Source organism: Carcharodon carcharias, chromosome 11 (genome assembly GCF_017639515.1).
Source record: "Carcharodon carcharias isolate sCarCar2 chromosome 11, sCarCar2.pri, whole genome shotgun sequence".
Classification (NCBI taxonomy): Eukaryota; Metazoa; Chordata; class Chondrichthyes; order Lamniformes; family Lamnidae; genus Carcharodon; species Carcharodon carcharias.
In genome coordinates, this window is record NC_054477.1 from 101,918,877 (window position 1) to 101,940,846 (window position 21,970).

Consider the following 21,970-nt stretch of genomic DNA (forward strand, 5'->3'; position numbering starts at 1 on the left):
GGTAGTGAGAAGGAGGAATTGAACAAAATTAGTATTACCTAAAACAATAGTGCTGGAGAAATTAATGGAACTGAAAGCTGATAAATCCCCAGGGCTTGATAAGCCACATTCTAGGGTACTAAAGGAGGTGGCCCTGGAAATAGTGGATGCATTGGTTGTTACCTTCCAAAATTCTATAGACTCTGGAACAGGTTGGCAGATTGGTGGGTGGCAAATGTAACCGCACTATTTAAAAAAGGAGGGAGGGAGGAAACAGCGAATTCCAGATCGGTTAGCCTAGTCTTAGTAGTAGGGAAAATGTTGGAGTCGATTATAAAGGATGTGATAACAGGACACTTAGAAAATATCGATGGGATTAGACGAAGTCAACAGGGATTTAGGGGAGGGAAATCATGTTTGACAAAGCTACTGGAGTTCTTTGAGGATATAACTAGCAGAATAGACAAGGACAAACAGTGGATGTGGTGTATTTGGGTTTTCAGAAAGCTTTTGATAAAGTCCCACCTAAGAGGCTAGTGTGCAAAATTAAAGCACATGGGATTGGGGGTAATAAATTTGCATGGACTGAGAACTGGTTAGCAGACAGGAAACAGAGTAGGAATAAATGGGTTTTTGGGCCTCAACTATTCACAATATATATCAAATGTAACATTTCCAAGTTTGCGGATGGCACGAAACTTGGTGGGAATGTGAGCGACAAGGAGTGTACTAGAAGGCTTCAAGGCAATTTAGGCAGGTTGAGTGATACATGGCAGTTGCGGTATAATGTGGATAAGTGTGAAGTTATCCACTTTGGTAGGAAAAACAGAATGGCAAAGTATTATTTAAATGGTGATAGATTGGGAAATGTTGATGTACAAAAGGACCTGGGTGTCCTTGTACACCAATCACAAAGCAAGAATGCAGGTGCAGTAAGAGGTTGAGATGGCAAATTGTATGTTGGCCCTCATTGCGAGAGGACTTGAGTACAGGAGCAAGGATGTCTTACTGCAGCTGTACAGGTTCTTGGTGAGATCACACCTGGAGAACTGTGTGCAGTTTTGGTCTCCTTACCTAAGAAAGGATATACCTGCCATAAAGGAGTGCAGCGAAAGTTCTCCAGATTGATTCCTGGGATGGCAGGATTGTTGTATGAGGAGAGATTAGGTCAACTGGGCCTGTATTCACTGGAGCTTAGAAGAATGAGAGTAGATCTCATTGAAACGTATAAAATACTGATAGGGCTGGGCAGACTGGATGCAGGGATGATATTTCCTGTGTTTGGGGGGGCTCTGGAACAAGGGGTCACAGTCTCGGGATATGAGGTAGACCATTTCGGACTGAGATGAGGAGAAACTTCTTCACTCAGAATATGGTGAGCCTATGGAATTCTCTACCTCAGAAGGCTGTGGAGGCCAAGTCACTGAATATATTTAAGAAGAAAATAGATAGGTTTCTGGACTCTAAAGGCATCAAGGGGTATGGGGAGAGCGCAGGAATACTGCATTGAGAAAGAGGATCAGCCATGATCATACTGAATGGCGGAACAGACTCGAAGGGCCGAATGACCTACTCCTGCTCCTCTTTTCTGTTTCTAAACAAAAGCTTGGCTGTTAACTGTTCCCTGGTGCATTTTCCATTACCTCTACCAATCAGCACTTTCCTCTCATCCAGTATAGGTTGTTGTTCCCTTTACAATTGATATTCTTGCATGTCCCGATGAGTGCAAGACAAAACGCTTCGACAGCATGTCTCTTTTTTCAGCAATACTCAAATTCTGTATTTCCAAATTAACAATATTAGAAATGCAAGTCCCTTTAAGAGTAAACCAGGGCAAGCTTCAGAGTGAATTGAGAGCAGGTGATGTGCATTGAAGCCTGTACTTAAGAGCTGGGTTTTTCACCAGTAGTGGAGTTAGCTTCTGGATAGGGAGCAGATCCTGATATTTGTACTGAACTATAGTTTAACAAAAAATAGTTGTGGCTCACAGAATGTGTTCTGCTGCCTAATTTGGTAAATGGTTATCCACCTATTAAACACAAATGACAATTTGGAAAACAGTATATTCTGGAACATTCATACCATGTAAGGTATTAAAAACCAAATACATTCCACAATGTTAAGACATCTGAAATGATTTGAAAAGCCAACATTATTTTTTCAAAACAGGTTTGTTATGAAAAATGACTTTTTCAATAACTTGAATTTTAAATGCAGGGCGAATGGTAAGAAATAGCAAACCTTCGCTTGACATTAAAATTTGAAGAGTTAAACTCCCAACCAACTTCACTGGCCTACACACATCTTGGAATGAACGAATACGTACTTGGCCATCCATTGTATCTTCAGGTCTCTTAGAGCATCAGTGAACTCATCTTTCATATCCTTCTCTTTATCCACATCTTTCTCTTTCTCTTTATTTCCATTCTTCTGCTTGTTTGGAGATGGTATAAGATGATATTGCACAGACACCATGTCCTGTTATGGAACAAATAGAAATAAAAATTAACAAAAATCTGGATTTTATGACTCCACTAATTTGAAGAAACAATAGGGAATATTCATTCCCAGCATTCACATTTCTTGGCTTAATAACAATTGCAAGAACACTGTAGGGTTTTTAAAACCAGATTTTAAAAAAAATGTAACTATTTTATTTGGTCCAATCACAGAGCTTGCGATTTGAATTTGAATCTCCAGTACTTTTGCTCCCAGCTTATTTGTTGATGACTGCCTCCAAAGATATGAGGTAGGTACTTCTTAAGTGAAATCAAGGTCATTAAATATGGTAGTGCAAAGAAAAACACAAAGAAGCTAAAATCTTTAGAAGCTAAAAGGTAGGGTTTGAGAAAAAAAATCATGACTGGAGCAGCAATTCTTTTGCTGTTTGCCTTACACCTCTATAGGTTTGGCAATCCCTTTGTCTGATTTTGCCTCAAATTTAAAATTCTCAGCCTTGTGCTTAATTTCCTCAATGGCCTTGCACTTCCTAATTATCTTCAGCTCTACAACACTTCCTAAACCCTCCATTCCTGAGACTCTGGCCTTTTGTATATTCCCCTCTCTTCTCTCCACTACTGTAGTTTGTTTATCAACCTAAATGCCACTCTCTGGAATTCCCTGCTTAAATCTTTCCATCAGTCTCTTTCTTTAAGCCCATCCTTCATCCACTGGTTAAGCTTTTGGTCACCTCTCCATGATTTACATCTTGGCTTGGCAACTGTGAAGCTCCTAGGATGCTTTTCCATGTTAAAGTCATTATATAACTGAATATTATTGTTCTTGATTACATTTTTATGATTGGGACTCTAATTATTGCCTCCACCACACTTTCTCACTACCTGTTTCTACTTCTTGTTCTTTTCTCTTCATTCTCTCTTTGCTGTGTCTTCCAACCTGCACTTGGGAGTCAACAGGATAGATTTTAAATCAAATGAGCTTTGAGGTTTTAACTCGGGGAGAGAATTATGTAGAAGAGCAAGAAGAGGAATTGAGAAAAGAGGAGAGGGAGAAGAGGGACAGAAGAGGAATTGCATTATAACAGTGACTCCATATCAAAAGTACTTCATTGGCTGTGAAACATTTTGGGATGTCCTAATGTTGTGAAAGGCACTATATAAATGCAGGTTCTTTCCTTTAGCATGGATTTGTAAAGGGTAAGTCACGCATGACAAATCTGAATTTATTGAAATGATGACTGCAGTAGTGGACAGAGGAATACACATGGACTTCCATAAGATAAAGTCCATCATGACAAACTATTAGCTAAAGCTGAAGCTCATGGAACTGAAGGCAAACTTTTGGGCTGGATAGAAGGTTTGCTGAGAGGCAGGGGACACAGAGTCAGGATAATGGGAATGTATTCCTAGCGGCAGGATGTAGCTAGTGGCATCCCACAGGAATGTGTGTTGGGGCCTCAACTAATCTCTGTATTTATTAAGGGATTGATATGATGGTGTAGGGAACCATATATCCAATGACAGAAAGATAGGCGGCATTGTAAGCAGTGCGGATAGATGCATAAAATTACAAAGATATAATAATAGGTTAATTGAGCAAGTAAAATGGCGGCAAATTGATTTTGATATAGCCAAATGTGAGGTCATCCACTTGGGACCTAAAAAGGATAAACCAAGGTACTTTGTAAATGGTGAAAAGCTAGAAGTCCAAAGAGGCTTAGGGATCCATGTACATGGATCATTAAAATGTCATGGACAAATACAAAAAAAATCCAAAAGGCTAATGGAACGATGGTCTATACATCTAGATAACAAGAATACAAGAGGCTAGAAGTCATGCTGCAGCTTTACAAAGCCTCAGCTAAGCCACACCTGGAGTACTGTGTTCCGTTCTGGGCATCACACCTTAGGGAGAATATATTGGTTTGGAAGTAGTTCAGCATAGATTTACTCGAATGATACCTGGATATCAAGAGTTAAATTATGAGGTTACAGAAACTAGGGTTGCATTTCTTATAATTTCGACAAATAAGAGATGAGATTGGATGAAAGTTTTCAAGATATTAAAAGGAACTGATAAGGTAGATAGAAAGAAACTATTTCCATTTTGGGTAATCTTGGACTAGCGGACATGGGCTAAAAATTAGACCCAGGCCTTTTATTAGGAAACATTTCTGCATGCAAAAAGTGGTAGAAGTTTGGATTTCTCCTCCACAATTGATGCTGGGTTCACTGTTAATTTTAAACCTGAGATTGACAGATCTCTGTTAGCCAATGGCACTAAAGGTGCATATACGAAGTTAGGTCACAGATTAGTTACTTTCTCACTGAACAGCAGAACAGACTTGAGAGGCTAAATGACCTACTCCTATTTCTATGTTTATTGGTTGGGGGCTTTCCTTCTCATTGGAAAAGGGGATTGTTGTTTGGGTAGGGGTTGGAAAATTTCCCCACTGGAAATGCTGAAAAATCTCAGCATGGTGGCTAGTAAAGGGCTATTTTCTGAAAGGGTAAATTAACTTTCCTCAAGTGGTGAGTTTTGTAGTAGGAATATACTAATTCATTTTATGAAGACCAATCAGCAAAGAAAAAAATTGCAGAAATAAACTCTCATCAGGGAGTTTTAAATGTGGGGCAAGTATTGACAGCTATATGCTTCTGATTTCCACATGGGTGCCACATATTTCAATTGTGAGGATGAAATGGGGGCAAATCATCCTGTCTAATAAATTTACAGATAGCAATTGTCAGTCTTAAACAGCTCTTATAAGCAGGCTAGTTTGGTCAACTAGTCATGCCTTTGCTTTCAGCTAACTCTCATAACACGTACCAGTTCTTAACATCTTGAGTGTTGAGATATCATTCCAACCTATCAAGTGGCACTATGGGATATCCCAGTTAATGGATCACATAATGTAATACTCAGTAACCTCTGCCATTTTTAACATACAACAAACAAGTTTTACAATCCTGATAGGTCTTTGAATTATCAGCATTATTGAATTATTTAGTATTCCTGAAAAATGAGACATGCTGTGATGGCATTTCATCTTGCACTCATCAGGACTGTTTCGCAAGAATACCAAATCTCAAAACAAACAACAATTTATACTGCATGACAAGAGGGTGCTGATTGGTTGGCAAGCGGACTCTGGTTGAGGCTCTGTCATGGATAATGCACCAGGGAACATTTAACTGCCAAGCTTTTGTTTAAATTCAAAGCAGGAGGTCGACTCTGATTGGCTAAAGCACTGCCATGGGGAATGAACCAGAGAATGGCTGTCCCCCAAGTTTTTGTTTAGTTGAAAAAGGCGCAATGCATGGACATGTTTTTTCTACTTGCAAAGGGTAAGGCCCTGTGTGTGAATATATGTAGCTTCTAGCCCAACTGATAATCTTAAATCGGTTGTTGGCATAATTCTTAGCACAATCAGGATTGTTTAATAAATATTAGACGCTTGTCAGTGCAGAGATTTGGTATTCTTGCAAATTTGTCCTGATAAGCGCAAGATGAAAAGCTTCAACAACATGTCTTTTTTTTCAGCAATACTCAAGTTCTGTACTATCAAGTGACTATGGACTATATTTACTTATTTAGTTATTGTCTATATGGTTACTATTCTTGGGGTTCCCCAGTTGTAATCCTATTTTGTTACCCATAAGCAATTCTATACAATTCCCATTTGGTTTTATATTGGTGATATTTAAAGTTCTGATTCAAAATATTAAAATAGTGTTTAAAAATTAGGAGGCAGATAGTGAGGAGGCAAACTGAAAATAAAGAGGTAATGAAGACCAGTAGCAGCTTTGAGAACTATTTTTAAGTGAATTATAAATTCAGGTTCAAAATTCTGTTCAATTAAATAAAAACTCATTTATTTAGGCAGTCAGTTTGGTCACTAGTGGCTGTGATGTATTCACTTATCATTTACATAACTGTAGCTAAGTTGCACTTTATACTTAAAGTTGAGAAATCAAATAATACTGTGTAAGCACAGCATGACACATACATTGATTGTTTTTAGGAAACATGTAAACTCAAGTAGCCACATATCGGCAGGTTTGTGACCAACTGCAAAATTCTAAATATTATCAAAAAAAACCCAAAAAATACACAATATAAATGTTTACAATTATCTGGGTTCACACCTACTGAAGATACTGACTGTTCTTTATACACCACTAGGTAACCTTTAAGGACTACAGCTGCATTTCTTTGCCATCACTATGGTTTATGAAAATTAAAAAAAGTTTTGAAATGAAGTATAGCTTTGTAACTATTCCCAGTTACTCTACAAATCAATTTGACAGCTTATGATCCAATAGAATGATACAATGGAATGATCTTCAAAGTTTTATGCAGCACGCTCTTATGTTCTAAAATGCACTGCCTAAAAAGGTGGTGGAACCAGATCAATAGTAACATTCCAAAGAAAATTGGATAAATAATTAAAGGGAATAATATTACAAGCACATGGAGAAGATTTTGAGGTAGGGGTGGGATTAATTTAATTCAACATCTATAACAAAGACTGGCACAGGGCACAATGGGTTAAATGGCTTCCTGTGTTATCATTTTACGTTTCTCTGATACCCCATTTTAAAACTTATAGTATGGAAGGAGTCCATTTGGCCCATTGTGTCCCTGCTGGTCAACAAGTAGCCATCCAGCCTAATTCCACTTTCTGGCTCTTAAATCACAATCAATTGGATAATTTCAAATAGGCCAAAAATAACTTTCATAAGTTACTAAACTGGACAAAAATAATTTCAGAAAGATCAATAACTAAAATCCTCTGTTTTTGAAAGTTTTCTAGATTGTAGAAGGAAATTGCTGTACCCATTTCTTATGACTCTGAACCACCACTAGTATCTAAACTGGAAATTCAAAATCCTGATACTCTCTCTTTAACAGCACCACGGGTGTACCTGCACCACAAGGACTGCAGCGATTCAAGAAGGCAGCTCACCACCTTCTTAGGGGCAACTAGGGATGAGCAATAAATGCTGGCCCAGCCAGTAAAGCCCACATCCCATGAATGAATTAAAAAAAACTATCAATCATGTCCATTCTATAACAATGTTAATCAAGTCAGTAATAAGAAGAAATGGAATGATTGTGCTGGTAGCTCCACATTCCCTGCAACAATCTACAAGGTGCACTGCCAAGGCTTCTTTGATAGTACTTTGACCATCTAGAAGAACAAGGGCAGCAGGCATGTGGGAATACCACTAATTGCAAAGCACCCCAACTTGGAAATATATCAACGTTCCTCCATCGTTGCTGGGTCAAGTGAAAAAATATTGTGGGGACTAAGATTTGGTGGTTGGCTGGGAAACTGGGATACAGGATAGAGGCATTCTGCATTCCCTAATGGGGAACATTAAAAACAATTCATGTTTAAAATAGCACCAACAAACTGAAATCTGCTACAATTAGAATAAGTTATTTAACAAGATGCTTTCCTCATGAGATGAACAACACAGAATTTGGTTAAAAGTACAAGTAAATTATATTCACTTTGGGAAAAAAAATTGAAGTATTGCTATTATTATATGCAAAGACCCGTGAGTGCTAATTCTCAGCACATCAGCCTCTTCTACCAACAAGATTGGTGAGCACTACCTAGTTAACCCATCAGTTGCCAACTACACCATCACTACCATAACTCCAGTTAAAGGACATGCAGAAGATGTTATATTTTCATTTAATGGAGTACCACAGTCAATACAGCCACAGAGGTGAATGTCGAGGCAGTACATGTTCGTCTCCAACAATTTCATTGACATCTCTACTGAGAAAAGTAGTTTGTTTCTACCAAAAAAATAGCTGAGTGCTACTGCAGCACTGTAGACTCGGTGAACTGAACAGCAGCACTTCCAAAAAGAACAATCCCTCATAGAGTATAAAAATAGGGAAGTGTTGTTGCAACTGTACAAGGCATTGGTGAGACCACACCTGGAGTACTGTGCACAGTTTTGGTCCCCTTACTTGAGGAAGGATGTAGCTGCACTGGATGCGGTTCAGAGGAGGTTTACTAGATTGATTCCAGAGATGCGGGGTTTGTCTTATGAGGAGAGATTGAGCAGTTTAGGCCTATACTCGCTAGAGTTTAGAAGGACGAGAGGAGATCTAATTGAGGTATATAAGATGCTAAAGGAGATAGACAAAGTAGATGTGGAGCGGATGTTTCCTCTTCTGGGGCATTCTAGAATGAGAGGCCATAGTTTTAGGCTAAGGGGTAGTAGATTTAAATCAGAGATGAGGAGGAGTTACTTTTCTCAAAGGGTCGTGAATCTGTGGAATTCACTACCTCAGTGCAGTAGATGCCGGGATGCTGAATAAATTCAAGGAAGAGATAGACAGATTTTTAATTAGTAATGGGTTGTAAGGTTATGGGGAGAGGGCGGGAAATTAGAGTTGAGGCCGAAATGAGATCAGCCGTGATTGTAATGAATGGCGGGGCAGGCTTGAGGGGCTGAATTGCCTACCCCTGCTCCTAGTTCTTATGTACCCAAGTACATTCAGACATCATCTTGCTTTTAATAGGGAGTGTTTTGGCTTCTGTTGGCAAGTCTGCAAGTTAACAGGGGCCACACTGTTTACACTTTTACCAGACATAATTTAATTTGAGGAGTGTTACAAATGAAAGAATGGCTCTGGTCTATATATCTCTAGAAATGTATTTTAGAATTTTGAATAAAATTTTGCAGAAATTTATTACAGAAATACGACAAAATAAATACATGCTGTTTAAACAGTGATGTGGACTGAGTAATGGATAACTGCATAGATGTAAACTTCGTGCATGCTAACTACTCAAATGTTGCAAGTACACGTGCAAATTTCATGTATTCTAATTAGTGCAAAATCTGGTTAGAGATGTTTCCAGTCTGGTCAAAATAGGATGGCACTAGGCCAGAGCCAAAGTTACAGTTCCAACTTTAACATTGCTTCTGGCTACTGTTCTTATTTGAAAATGCTTCCTGTAGGGTATTTTGCTATCAATTTTACCAGCATGCTTCTTGGTTAGAGTCCAGTCTGCAAATTGCAGTAAAAATGCTCAGGTCCATATTCACACCTGTGAATTCCAAGATGGTACTTTCAGATTACCGGTTGCTAACGGAAAATGAGCAAAGATAGTATGCTTGAATTGGATGGGGGGATGGTATTGGAATGGGGGGAATGAAAAGAAAACAGGAAATAAGGAGGGGTTTAAAAAAAGATAAAACCAAGCCAAAACAAAAAAAGAGCGGCATGGCACTACCTGCACCTCCTAGCAGTAGTTATAGAGCAGCAATAGAAGAGGCTTGGGGAACAGGTCGCTTTCCCACCTTCTCAGCTGGGCAATTATACATGCATGGGGGACCTAAAAGAGGGGTAAAAATAACTTTTAAAATAGGGATAAAAATGAATCTAAATAAAATTATTTAGCACTATGTTGACACATAAACATGAACATAAAGAAGAAGAGAAGAGAGATAATCAGGTGTATCTCATGCAACTAGAAATTTGTCAGCTGGAAACAAACTTAATTTTTAAAATAAAGTAAATGCGTTCCAGGCACAAAGAAATGACAAGAACAGGACCTTCTGCCCAACTAGATTGTGATGGTGTTTATCTGCCACACAAGCAATAGTCTTTGCCCCATATACCTTTAATCATTCATTTGTTCACTTATCTATCCACTTCTTAAATGTTAATAGGGTTTTTTGGCTTCAATCAGTAACCCTGGTGGTACATTCCACAGCCTCATAATCTTTTGTGCAAAACGTTTTGTCTGCTCTTCTGATATCCTCTGTCACTTTAACAGTTTCCAATTTCCTGGTCCTGTCTCATCTTCACTATGGACATTTAATCCCTCTGTACCTCCATCGCCCACCAGGATAGTCTGAGGGCACACCCCTTTTTCCTTGAATGGTGGCTCAGTTTCCATCCGCCATCCTTCTTTGCCTGGCTGAACTTGTTTGAACATCTCACGACTTCTTCAACTCCACTCACTGCCTCCAAATAAAAAAGTGTTGCTATGGGTACCCACATGGGTCTTAGATCTGCTGTCTTTTCATGGGATATGTGAAACATTCCTTGTTCCAGTCCTACTCGCCTCCCTCACCTTTCTTCCCAGTACGTTGATGACTATGCTGGTGCATTTCCTGCTCTCGCCCAGAATTGGAAAATTTAATCAACTTTACTTCTAATTTCCACCCTTCTCTCATCTTCAAATGGTTCATTTCTGACTCTTCCCTTCGTCGAACTATCTGCCTTTGTTTCTGGGTAAAGGCTATCAACAAATATTTAATATATGCCCAATAGGTTCCAGCTACGTCGACTACACTTCCTCATACCTTTCTTCCTGTACAGACTCCATTCTGTTCTCTCAGTCTCTCTCTCTGTCCCCATTGCATCTGTTCCGATTCTGCAACCTTCAACGAAGGATCCTCTACCCTCCACTCCCCCGAACCCAACCCTGCAACTGTGGTTGGCAGGATCTCGAATGGGTCCATCACATTTCCTGTACTTCTGCTCTCATCCATTTCCCTCCTTGCTGGAACCAGAATAACAATAAAACAACATGGGATCTGCTTTTAGTTGAACAAAGCCTATTTCCAGAAAAAGAGGTCTTACTTTAAAAAAAAATTAATTTATGGGATGTGGCGTTACTGGCTAGATCAGCATTTATTTCCTATCCCTAATTGTCCTGAGAAAGTGGTGGCGAGCTGATGTCTTGAACCGGTACAGTCCCTGTGTTGTAGGCACACCAACAGTGCTGTCAAGAAGGGAGTTCCTGGATTTTGACACAGAGACAGTGAAGGAATAGCGATATATTTCCAAGTCAGGATGTTGAGTGGCTTGGAATGGAATTTCCAGGTGATGGTGTTCCCGTGTATTTAATGTTCTTCTCCTTTTAGATGGTAGCGGTCGTGGGTTTGGAAGGTTCTGCCTAAAGAGCCTTGGTGGATTCTTGCAGTGCATCTTGTAGATGGTACACGCTGCTGCCACTGCTCGTCGGTGATGGATGGAGTGGATGTTTGTGGAAGGGGTGCCAATCAAGCGGGCTGCTTTGCCCTGGATGGTGACAAGCTTCTTGTTGGAGTTGCACTCATCCAAGCAAGTGGAGAGTATTCCATCACACTCCTGATTTTTGCTTTGTAGATGGTTGACAGGTTTTGGGGAGTCAGGAAGTGAGTTTCTTGTCGCAAGATTTCTAGCCTCTGACCTGCTCTTGTAGCCACAGTATATATAGATATATATATATATATATATATATATGGCCAGTTCAGTTCAGTTTCTGGTCAATGGTATCCCCCCAGGATGTTGATAGTGGGGAATTCAGAGCTGAACGTCAGGGGGCGATGGTTAGATTCTCTCTTGTTGGAGATGGTCATTGCCTGGCACTTGTGTGGCACGAATGATACTTGCCACTGGTCAGCTCAAGCCTGGATATTGTCCAGATCTTGCTGCATTTGGACATGGACTGCTTCAGTATCTGAGGAGTTGCGAATGGTGAACATTGTGCAATCAACAGCGAACATCCCCATTTCCGACCTTATGATGGAAGGAAGGTCATTGATGAAGCAGCTGAAGATGGTTGGGCCTAGGACACTAACCTGAGGAAGTCCTGCAGCGATGTCCTGGAACTGAGATGATTATAACCACAACCATCTTCCTTTGTGCTAGGTATGGCTCCAACCAACAGAGAGTTTTCCCCCAATTCCTATTGACACCAGTTTTGCGAGGGCTCCTTGATGCCACACTCAGTCATATGCTGCCTTGATGTCAAGGGCAGTCACTCTCACCTCACCTCTGGAGTTCAGCTGTTTTGTCCATGGTTGAACCAAGGCTGTAATGAGGTCAGAAGCTGAGTGACCCTGGCGGAACCCAAACTGAGCATCAGTGCTATCAAGCCAGCAATTGCTTGATAGCACTGTTGATGACCCCTTCCATCACTTGATTGATGATGGAGTTGACTGATGGGGTGGTAATTGGCAGGTTGGATTTGTCCTGCTTTTTGTGTTCAGGATACACCTGGGCAATTTTCCACATTGCTGGGTATATGCCAGTGCTGTAGCTGTGCTGGAACAGCTTGGCTAGGGGCATGGCAAATTCTGGAGCACAAGTCTTTAGTAATATTGTCGGAATATTGTCAGGGCCCATAGGCTTTGCAGTATCCAGTGCGGTCAGCCGTTTCTTGATATCACGTGGAATGGATTGAATTGGCTGAACACTGGCATCATTTGTAGGTATGCCTGGTGATGCTCCTGCACTCTTCATTGAACCAGGGTTGATCCCTGGCTTGGTGATAATGGTGGAATGGGGGATATGCCAGACCATTAGGTTGCAGACTGTAGTTGAGTACAATTCTGCTGTTGCTAATGGCTCACAGCGCCTCATGGATGCCTAGTCTTGAGTTGCTAGATCTGTTTGAAATTAAGTCCCTCCCGACTATACATCATTGTGCTGCCACCTCTGCTAGGTCTGTCCTGCCAATGGGACAGGACATACCCAGGGATGGTGATGGTGGTACCTGGGACTTGATCTGTAAATATGATTCTGTGAGTATGACCATGTCAGGCTGTTGCTTGACTAGTTTGTGAGACAGCTCTCCCAATTTTGGCACAAGCCCCCAGATGTTAGTAAGGAGGACTTCGCAGAGTCAACAGGGCCGCACTTGCTGTTGTCATTACCCGTGCCTAGGCCGATGACAGGTGGTCTGTCCGGTTTCATTCCTTTTTATTGACTTTTTAGTGGTTTGATACAACTGAGTGGCTTGCTAGGCCGTTTCAGAGGGCATTTAAGAGTCAATCACATTGCTGTGGGTCTGGAGTCACATGTAGGCCACACCATGTGAGGACAGCAGATTTCCTTCCCTAAAGGACATTAGTGAACCAGATGGGTTTTTATGACAATCGACAATAGTTTCATGGTCATCATTAGAATTTCAATTCCAGATTTTTAACCTCTTTTTAGTCTTAGAGGTCCAATTTGCAAAGGCTTTTTCAGTACAAATCCACCAATGCGACAAAGATGGCTGGTCTATTCCTCAGAATTCTCTCCAACTCTCTGATTCCCTTTGTCTTGCCTCTTATTCATTTATCTTCAAGTATATTAGCAACCACCAAAACTTTACGATCATGAGGACTTCTACTCTTGGTTCTTATGCAACTGTTGTGATCCTTATGTCATTGTCTTATCTATTCAAACTATGGCCTTTATTTCCACTTTTAAGTCTGTTGGGTTTATTATGGTGAGATCTCTCTCTTTCACTATAAGACACTTTCTGCAGTTTGTGGTTGTTTTCTAATCTATGTCACTTCCAGACTCACGATTACTACTTGCACCGTACTTTCTCACTTTCCGCTCTTTTATCCCATTCTGTCGGTTCATGGAATCACTTCTTAACTATCATCCTGAATACTCAACCAAATTTAAATTTACTAGTAGCTTTTCTTGAACCTCTCATAATTGTCACATCTCTCCATTCATTGGACTCCTCTGGAACATGTCACCAGTGTACTCACTGTGGGTAATTGTTCTGTTGATATGATGGCTCTATTATGTGTAATGGTCACTCAGATAACCACTATCAAGCCCTTGATCCACTCCATTCTTTTCCTCAGGACTCTCATCACAAAAAACATGAATCTTTGAGGTACAAAGTGCCTCGTTCATGCTATCAGCTGCACAGAGTCTGATATTTTATAATTAATTCCAGTTAATCTTGAGGGATGAACCTTAACAGTTTGATTGCCAAGTTTGAGATGTACTGTCTTACTATTATGATCCATTACACTACCCTGGCCTTCCCATACCTTACAATGCTCTGTTTTATAGTATACCAAATCTTCTGAATTGAGTGCTATCTCAGAAGGTCTAACACAATGCCTCAGTGCTCTACAAATGTTCTTTGTTGTGTCCCATGAGAAATGTGTCTTCGATGGAATGATCAACTTCCTACTACTCGCATATTTCCCATATGTGAATGATATTTTTGCTATATTTAAATCCACAGCCGTATGTAATAATTTCCTTACATGTCCTAATGGGCTCCATCCTGCGCTCAAATTCACCTTTGAAATGGAGCAGTCAAATTAACTCCCCTTCTTTGATGTACTAGTTGAGAAATTTGCCAGGGAGTTCTCTACCATGGTCTGCTGCAAGCTTACTTTCACTGATCAATATACGTGTTGAGATTCTTACAGTTCCACATGCTGTGAGATTGGTGTTATCAGAAACATCGTAAACAGGATCCATTTACTCACCAAGCAAGCTTGATGCGAAATTGGGTGGGATAATGACTGCCTTGATCAAATCATTTCACGCTGTATATCACGCAAACTCATGAACAAGCATAAAGCCGTCACTTTTAGTCCTGAAAAATGCCCAGTTTACCTCAAGTTACCATGCAAGGTCAAGATATCTCAAAAATTTGAGCAACAGTTGAAGCTAGCTGTTTCACGCTGCTACTATGCAGTAGTAACATGAGTGGCATTTGCCACTATCAGGATGCTGCTGTCAAGTCAAAAGGACGTTCAGCTCATCGCACAAATAATGTGGTATATGAATTTCAGTGCCAGTGTGATGCTAGGTATGTAGGCCATACGTCCCAAAAACTGGTGGATCGTATTAAACAGCATGTTCCAGCCACTGTTCGCAATGGGCAAGGTATGGATCATACCCAACCAGCCCGTGCTCGCAAAACTCAAAACACAGTGTCCAACATTAGATGTGATTCCCTGACTGGACAACATTGCATAACCCTCATTGTTCTAAGAATTAATCTGACAACCAATTTAAGATTGCCAGTCGGGCTTGCAGTGTGGCACTTTTGTGTGTACTGGAAGCTACATATATTAACACACAGGGCCTTGTTCTTTGCAGACAGAGAGAACATGTACACACAATGCACCTATTTCAGCTAAACAAAATAAGGGACAGCCATTCACTGACTCATTCCTCAGGGCAATTCTTTGACTAATCAGGGTCAAGCTGCCTGGTTTAAATTTCAAACAATGCTTGCCAGTTAACTGTCAGCCACCTGGTGCATTCTCCATGGCAACACCTCTACCAGAGTCCACTTGCCAACAAATCAGCACTCTCTTCACATACAGTATAACTTGTTGCTTTCCCCTTGTATTGGCATTCTTGTGACGTATTCTGATGAGTGTAAGACAAAAAGCTTCGATGTCCCTTCTCTCAGCAATGCTCAAGTTATGTATCACCAAATGACTAATTTTATGTCTAATTCCTTTCTTACCCTTACTATATATTAATGTAAAAATACTTTACCTCACATTTAGGTCAATAAATGTAAGATGAAAATATTTCTGTCTTTGTCACATATAGATCCATGGCAAACTACCTCGTTAAAGTTACGCACAAATAGGAAGCTTACCATAGGATGTGCAGGCAACTGCTGATATTTCTTACGGATTGCATAATTCTCGGTAATCTCATTAGCCTCGCATACTCATCAATTACACCTGGATCTTTGAGCACGAGTTTTATCATTGACAAGAAGGCTGAGCAAATTGTCTATGTAACTTTAAAACAATTGGTTGTTTTTCTCTCTTGCCACTATTACCTGATGCCGCTTATACTTGCCTAACCTTCTGATGAGGAACATTTGTTAAGGGGATACAATAACCTGATTGGATAAACTACTATTCAACCAATTTCCCCACGAAACAATTGTCATCACATGTTCCATGCCAAGAATCATTTGTGCATTTTTCATGGAAAGCTTACTCAACAGCACAGGGATCTCAATCGAGACTACATCAGTGTAATAAAATGACTTACTCCAGTTATTTTACATGGAATTACCACTCTCCTGAGTGACCTCAAGACATTGTCATTGTCAAACCTCAAGCAGGTGGTAATTTTATGTTCCTTAATTTTGCATCAAGCATTACAACTTAGTGAGTCAAGATAAAATTTTAACCAAACTATCTCACATACCGTTGAAGTACGATAGTACAAAAAAGACTATAAGCCCAGCTGTAGTGCTGAAGACTTGGGCTCCAGAGCCAGACGTATCCTGCTGCAAGCTGTTCCAGTACAGCCAGAACACTGGCATCTAAGCACAATACGAAAAATTGACCAGGTATGTCCTGTGCACAAAAAGGTCAAATCCAATCTGGTCAGTCTACCCTCAATCAGCAAAGGGATAGAAGGTGTCGTTAACAGTGCTATCAGGTGGCATTTACACACCAGTAGATCACTCACAAATGCTTAATTTGGGTTCCACCAGGATCACTCAGCTTCAAACTACATTATGACCTTGGCCCAAACATAGACAAAAGAGCTGAATTCAAGAGGTGAGGTGAGAGTGACTACCCTTGACATCATGGCAGCACCTGACCGAGTGTGACATCAAGGAACCAGAGTAAAATTGAAGCCAGTGGGAATAAGGGGGAAACTCTCCACTGGTTCAAGTCATACCTAGGACAAAAGGAAGATGGGTGTGGTTGTTGGAGGCAAATCATTTCAGCCCTAGGACACTGCTGCAGGAGTTCCTCAAGGTAATGTCCCAGGCCCAAACAATTTCAGCTGCTTCATCAATGAGTTTCCTCTATCATAAGGTCACAAATGGAGAAATTCACTGATGGTTGTATAGTCTTTGGTTAGATTCGCAACTACTCAGATACTGAAGCAGTCCATGCCCGCATGCAGCAAGAACTGGATAACATGCAGGCTTGGACTGATAAGTGGCATTTGTGCCACACAAATGTCAGGCAGTGACCATCTCAAACAAAAGAGAATCTAATCATCTCTCCTTGACATTCAACAGCATTATCATCACTGAATATCCTACCATCAACAAGCTGGAGCTTACCATTAACTGGACCAGCCATATAAACACTGGGGGTATAAGAGCCAATAAAAGCCTGGGAATTCTGTGGCAAATAACTGACCTTCTGATCCCCCAAAGCCTGTCCACCATTTACAAGGCTTAAGTTAGGAGTTTGATGGAATACTCTCCACTTGCCCAGATAATTGCAGCTTCAACAACACTCAAGAAACTCTACATCATTTGGGACTAAACAGCCTGCTTGATTGGCTCCCCGTCCACCACCTTAAATATGCCATCTCTCCACCACTGGTGCACAGTTGCACTAGTGTGTACTACCTACAAAATGTGATGCAGCAACTGCCAAGCTTCCTTCGACAGCAACCTTCCTAACTTGTGGCCCTAACAACAAGAACAAGAGCAGTAGGTGCATGGGAGCACCATCACCAAGCATCAAGTTCCCCGCCATTTTGACTTGGAACTATATCACAGTTCCTTTACTGTCACTGGATCAAAATCCTGGAACTCCCTTCCTAACAGCACTGTCAGTGAACCTACACCACATGGACTGCACCAGTTCAAAAAGGCAGCTCAGCAACACCTTTGCAAGAGCAATTAGGGATGGGCATCAAATGTCAGCCTTGCCTGCTATCTCTACAACCCATAAATGAGTTTAAAAAATGCATTTGCACCATACAATTAAGGGAGCCCACTCTTGTACATTCATCACATGATGAAAACTCCCTGTAATCAATATTATCTGTTCAGATTCATCAGCACCATTACTGCCATTAACTTCCTCAGAATTATCTTCTTCATTTGTCATTTCAAAGACTCTTCTTCTTTGCTGCATAATAATAGTCACATCTAAGGCATGTTATTAACTTTTCCTTGGGCATTCCCAGAAATCATTCATCCATTTCCAATATAGTCTTCTGTTGATATAGCTAAATTTGCTATAGGTGCTTTCATCACCATTCTGTTTGTCTTCAATCCTTGCATATCTACACCTGGTATCTGGAATATTTCAAAGCCTGGTAATTATCGACTCTTCTATTCTTTGTGGCACCACTGAATGCCTCATTTATTCCATGGAGGCTGAAGGGAATGACTGTTTCTCCAGGAAATCTATAAAAGCAACAGACATCCGATCCAACCAAGTTCTTTTCTGAGAACTGAATGCTAATTAGGCCCAGTTGCCTGTCCATATGAGACACCTTAGCATAATCTATTAATTTAAAGGCTAGTATCGAACCAGGAATCTGCAACATAAACTGGTTGACAAAAGGTTGACAAAGTTCAAGTCCTTGATATACTCTTTTGTGGAATGGCTGCCTGTTTGCGGAAAGCTCTTAAATTCTGACAAGGCCTCCAGGGAGTCTGTTAGAGTGTGAAAACCTTTATCAACATCCAACTGTGTAGTATTCATCTCAGAAAACACTTTAAACTTCCGACTTTGTGCAGGAAGTGTAAAGAAAGTATCATTCTTTTTTTCAATTTACTGCGGGATACTGTGAGGCAGGCTTGTGCGGACTGTGTGTAGGTTGTGTGTATGTGGCCATGTGATCTTGAAGAGAGTGCTGTGCAAGCACGGTAGTGTGCAGGAAGCAGCTTCTAGCCACCCCAGAGAAGTGTTTGGTTGTTCCAGAAAGCGAGGTTTTATTACAAGCCTTGGATTTCCATTGTTGAGTAAGAGGGAAAGAGAAGCTTGTGAAATACTTCTCCTACAGCAACAGTGGGTGCCTTGTGGTAATATTGTGGATGTTTTATAGATCAAGAATCTATAGGTACTGTTGCCTGGAAAAGGGTGTTGATTTGTGACACTAAAACAAAAATAAAAATACCCGGAAAAACTCAGCAGGCCTGACAGCATCTGCATAGAGGAATACAGTTATTCCTCTGTTAATTAATTGTATTCCTCTCCACAGATACTGTCAGACCTGCTGAGTTTTCCAGGTATTTTTATTTTTGTTTTGGATTTCCAGCATCCACAGTTTTTTGCTTTTATCTTAGTGTTGATTTGTGAGTCTCGCTGAGTAAAAGTCCTTTGGGAAATGTTATTAGACTTAATTTAACTGTAACTGTAATCTTGTGTGTTTAAGTTTTTTCTTTTAATAATAAATGTTTTAATTTAATATTTAAAATCTACAAAAGTGGTAGTGGGATCTTTTCTTCCGACTTCAGTACACATACCTTCTTGTAACAAAATACAAATTACAAATCATTGTGATAGCTTGGCCAAGTTTCCCTTTGGGATTTGGTCAGCCTAACACTTACCACCTGCCAGATCATAATAGAAGCGACAACACCATGACAATGCCTCATTTTCTCTTTGGTAGAGTAGTAACATGTCTCCATATCAACCTCAATCTTTAACTTGTGATACAACTCAAATTCAGATAACATTAGAGGATAATCATGCACCAACAATTTAAGTTAGGCTTGCTTTCTGTCATTTTCCACAATGGCGGAAAAATCTTAGCTTTAGGTCCAAAAGAAAAATATTTTTGGGAGGAGGGGGTGGAGTTTCCAGTCCCCTGTGACGGGTTTAGTGGCAGCCGGGGTGGGGGGGGACAATGCAACGGGAGCTGAAAATAGGTTCCTTGCCGGTGTCAAATGACGGTGGGAATTTGCACCCCTGCCTGCGATGCTGGGTCTCCATTCCCACCAGAGGCTGGCATGAAACCGATTTGCATCCCATTAATGGGATGCAGATGAAGGCCTGACTGGAATGACACGCCCCTGGCCCCGATCATCCGTACCTCCAGCAGAAAATCACGTTGCTCCAGAATATGTCTGGACCAACATGGCATGAATATGTTGGCACTTACCTGAAGACAGCCTGAGGCAGCCTGCGGAGATCAGGATGGAGGAGCCTCTAGTGACCGTGGACCCTGGAACACACAGCGATGGGTGGGGGGAACATCTGTCAGGTGGATCTTCTAGCTTTACATTCTTCCAGGAGGTCCATCCTCCAGCTTCAGAGTCTTCCAGGAGATCCATCTTCTATGTTCAGGAGGTCCAACTTCTATCTTCAATGGTGGGTCAGTAATGGAAGGCTCCCGGATATGATAGCAGGGCGTAAGCCACCCAGCCTGCCCCACCGCACGATATGTCAGGAAACTCCCGACTGCATAATTAATGAGGCTGGGGTCGTGCAATATGGCGTGAATTCACAGTGGGGTCTGTGGCGGGAAACACTCCCCGCTCTCGCCATGGGACTTTATCCTAGAATGGAAAATTCTGCCCATGGTTTCCAATCTTTAGGCAATCATTCTCTGCTACCATGTCAGAACTCTGAAAGCCAGATGGTGAAGGATAAAACTGCAGCTTAGCCTTCATACATTTGTAAGCTTGTATATATAGAGACATACGTTATTTTAAGATTGTGCACATCTAACCAACAACCCCTCTTTTAATCTGCTCCTTTATTTTTGAGCACGTGAGACCCCCCAATAAATGTTCACCACCTGAATACAATTAAACGCCTAATTGGTGTACAATTAACAGCAATGACCACCAACACATTTAATTGAGTAGGTCTATCAGGAATGTTGCTGAGATGTTACTGTTGGGGACGGATTTTCCTTCCTTGTCTTTATGCCTTTGTTCAAAACTTGAGTAAAAACATATTTGGTGATTACCACAGCCTACCGACATTAACATATGATGATTGATAGACTGTGCATCTACAAATATAATCTCAGATTATATATCTATTAAAGGAAATGTTTAGAAGGAGATGATAATAGCCACCTTTCTGTTGCACTCCCAGGTTGAATAGTTGACTTCAAAAAAAATTAACTCAAAGAATTTCGATTACTTCTGGCTGGAGATCCAAACTCCATGGTTGTACCAAAAATTCACATCATTCCACACAGATTGCATTAAGATCTAAGAGAGATAGTCAAATTAAAAAATGCTGCCACTCATCAAATTGTGCAAGAAATATGCTCTTATTAAAAAGTGTTTACTGTTTCTGTGAATTATTCAATCTATAAAGAAATCTACTGGTTTTAGCCATTGTTTTGATGGAGTTGTGTTTTCTACCTTATGAAATTGTTAGGAAAATACAGGCTGCATCCCAAGTGCTCTCAAGCAGATGGTATTGTTATGATTGTCGACCAGGCCCCAAAATTTTGGTACGATCCTGGACCAGCCACCTCCCCAAATTGTTATGACCCCAGTTGAGATCCTCAAATTTTGGTACGACCCCAGAAGAGACCCCCAAATTTCATTATGATCCTTTTAAGGACCGGTAACCTTTTAATTAAAGTAGATGAAATTTGAAATCTCAGTTACTCACTCAGACAATAAAGCTACAAGATTCCAGCTTTAAACAAGAAATTTTACTATACAAAATTCAACAAAGCAGTCAATATTCTATCTTATACTTTAACATACAGAATTAACATGAGATAAACATAAAATAAAAGGCAAACTGGGGTTGAACACACCACGAACTGCACATTAAATGGCAGACATCACCAAGACAGATTCCCCGAATAACTCAGCAACCCACCCAGACAACAGTCTTCATTGAGAGTCATAAAACCCTTTCAAAATTTTGTATTCCTCACAAGGGATTTCAGCTCCTCTTCCAAGAGCTAGTCTGATCCCCAGCCAACAGCACCATGGGTACAAGCCTCACCCAAAAGGCACACCATTCCAGATCTCTCTCAAATCTACTCCCAGGTCCAACTTTCTTGATATATTTTCCAGCTGAGCTGACCTACTATT

General features: G+C 40.6%; 1 protein-coding gene across 4 annotated transcripts in view; it reads right to left on the bottom strand.

Annotated features, from left to right (window-relative positions):
• Positions 1-21,970, bottom strand: part of tpp2 (tripeptidyl peptidase 2) — a 171,732-nt gene that overhangs the window by 19,593 nt on the left and 130,169 nt on the right. For all 4 annotated transcript variants that reach the window (XM_041198821.1, XM_041198820.1, XM_041198822.1 and 1 more), the window contains one exon: positions 2,306-2,457. In XM_041198821.1, coding sequence (XP_041054755.1) covers positions 2,306-2,457 — 152 coding nt within the window. The remainder of the gene's footprint in view (positions 1-2,305; positions 2,458-21,970) is intronic.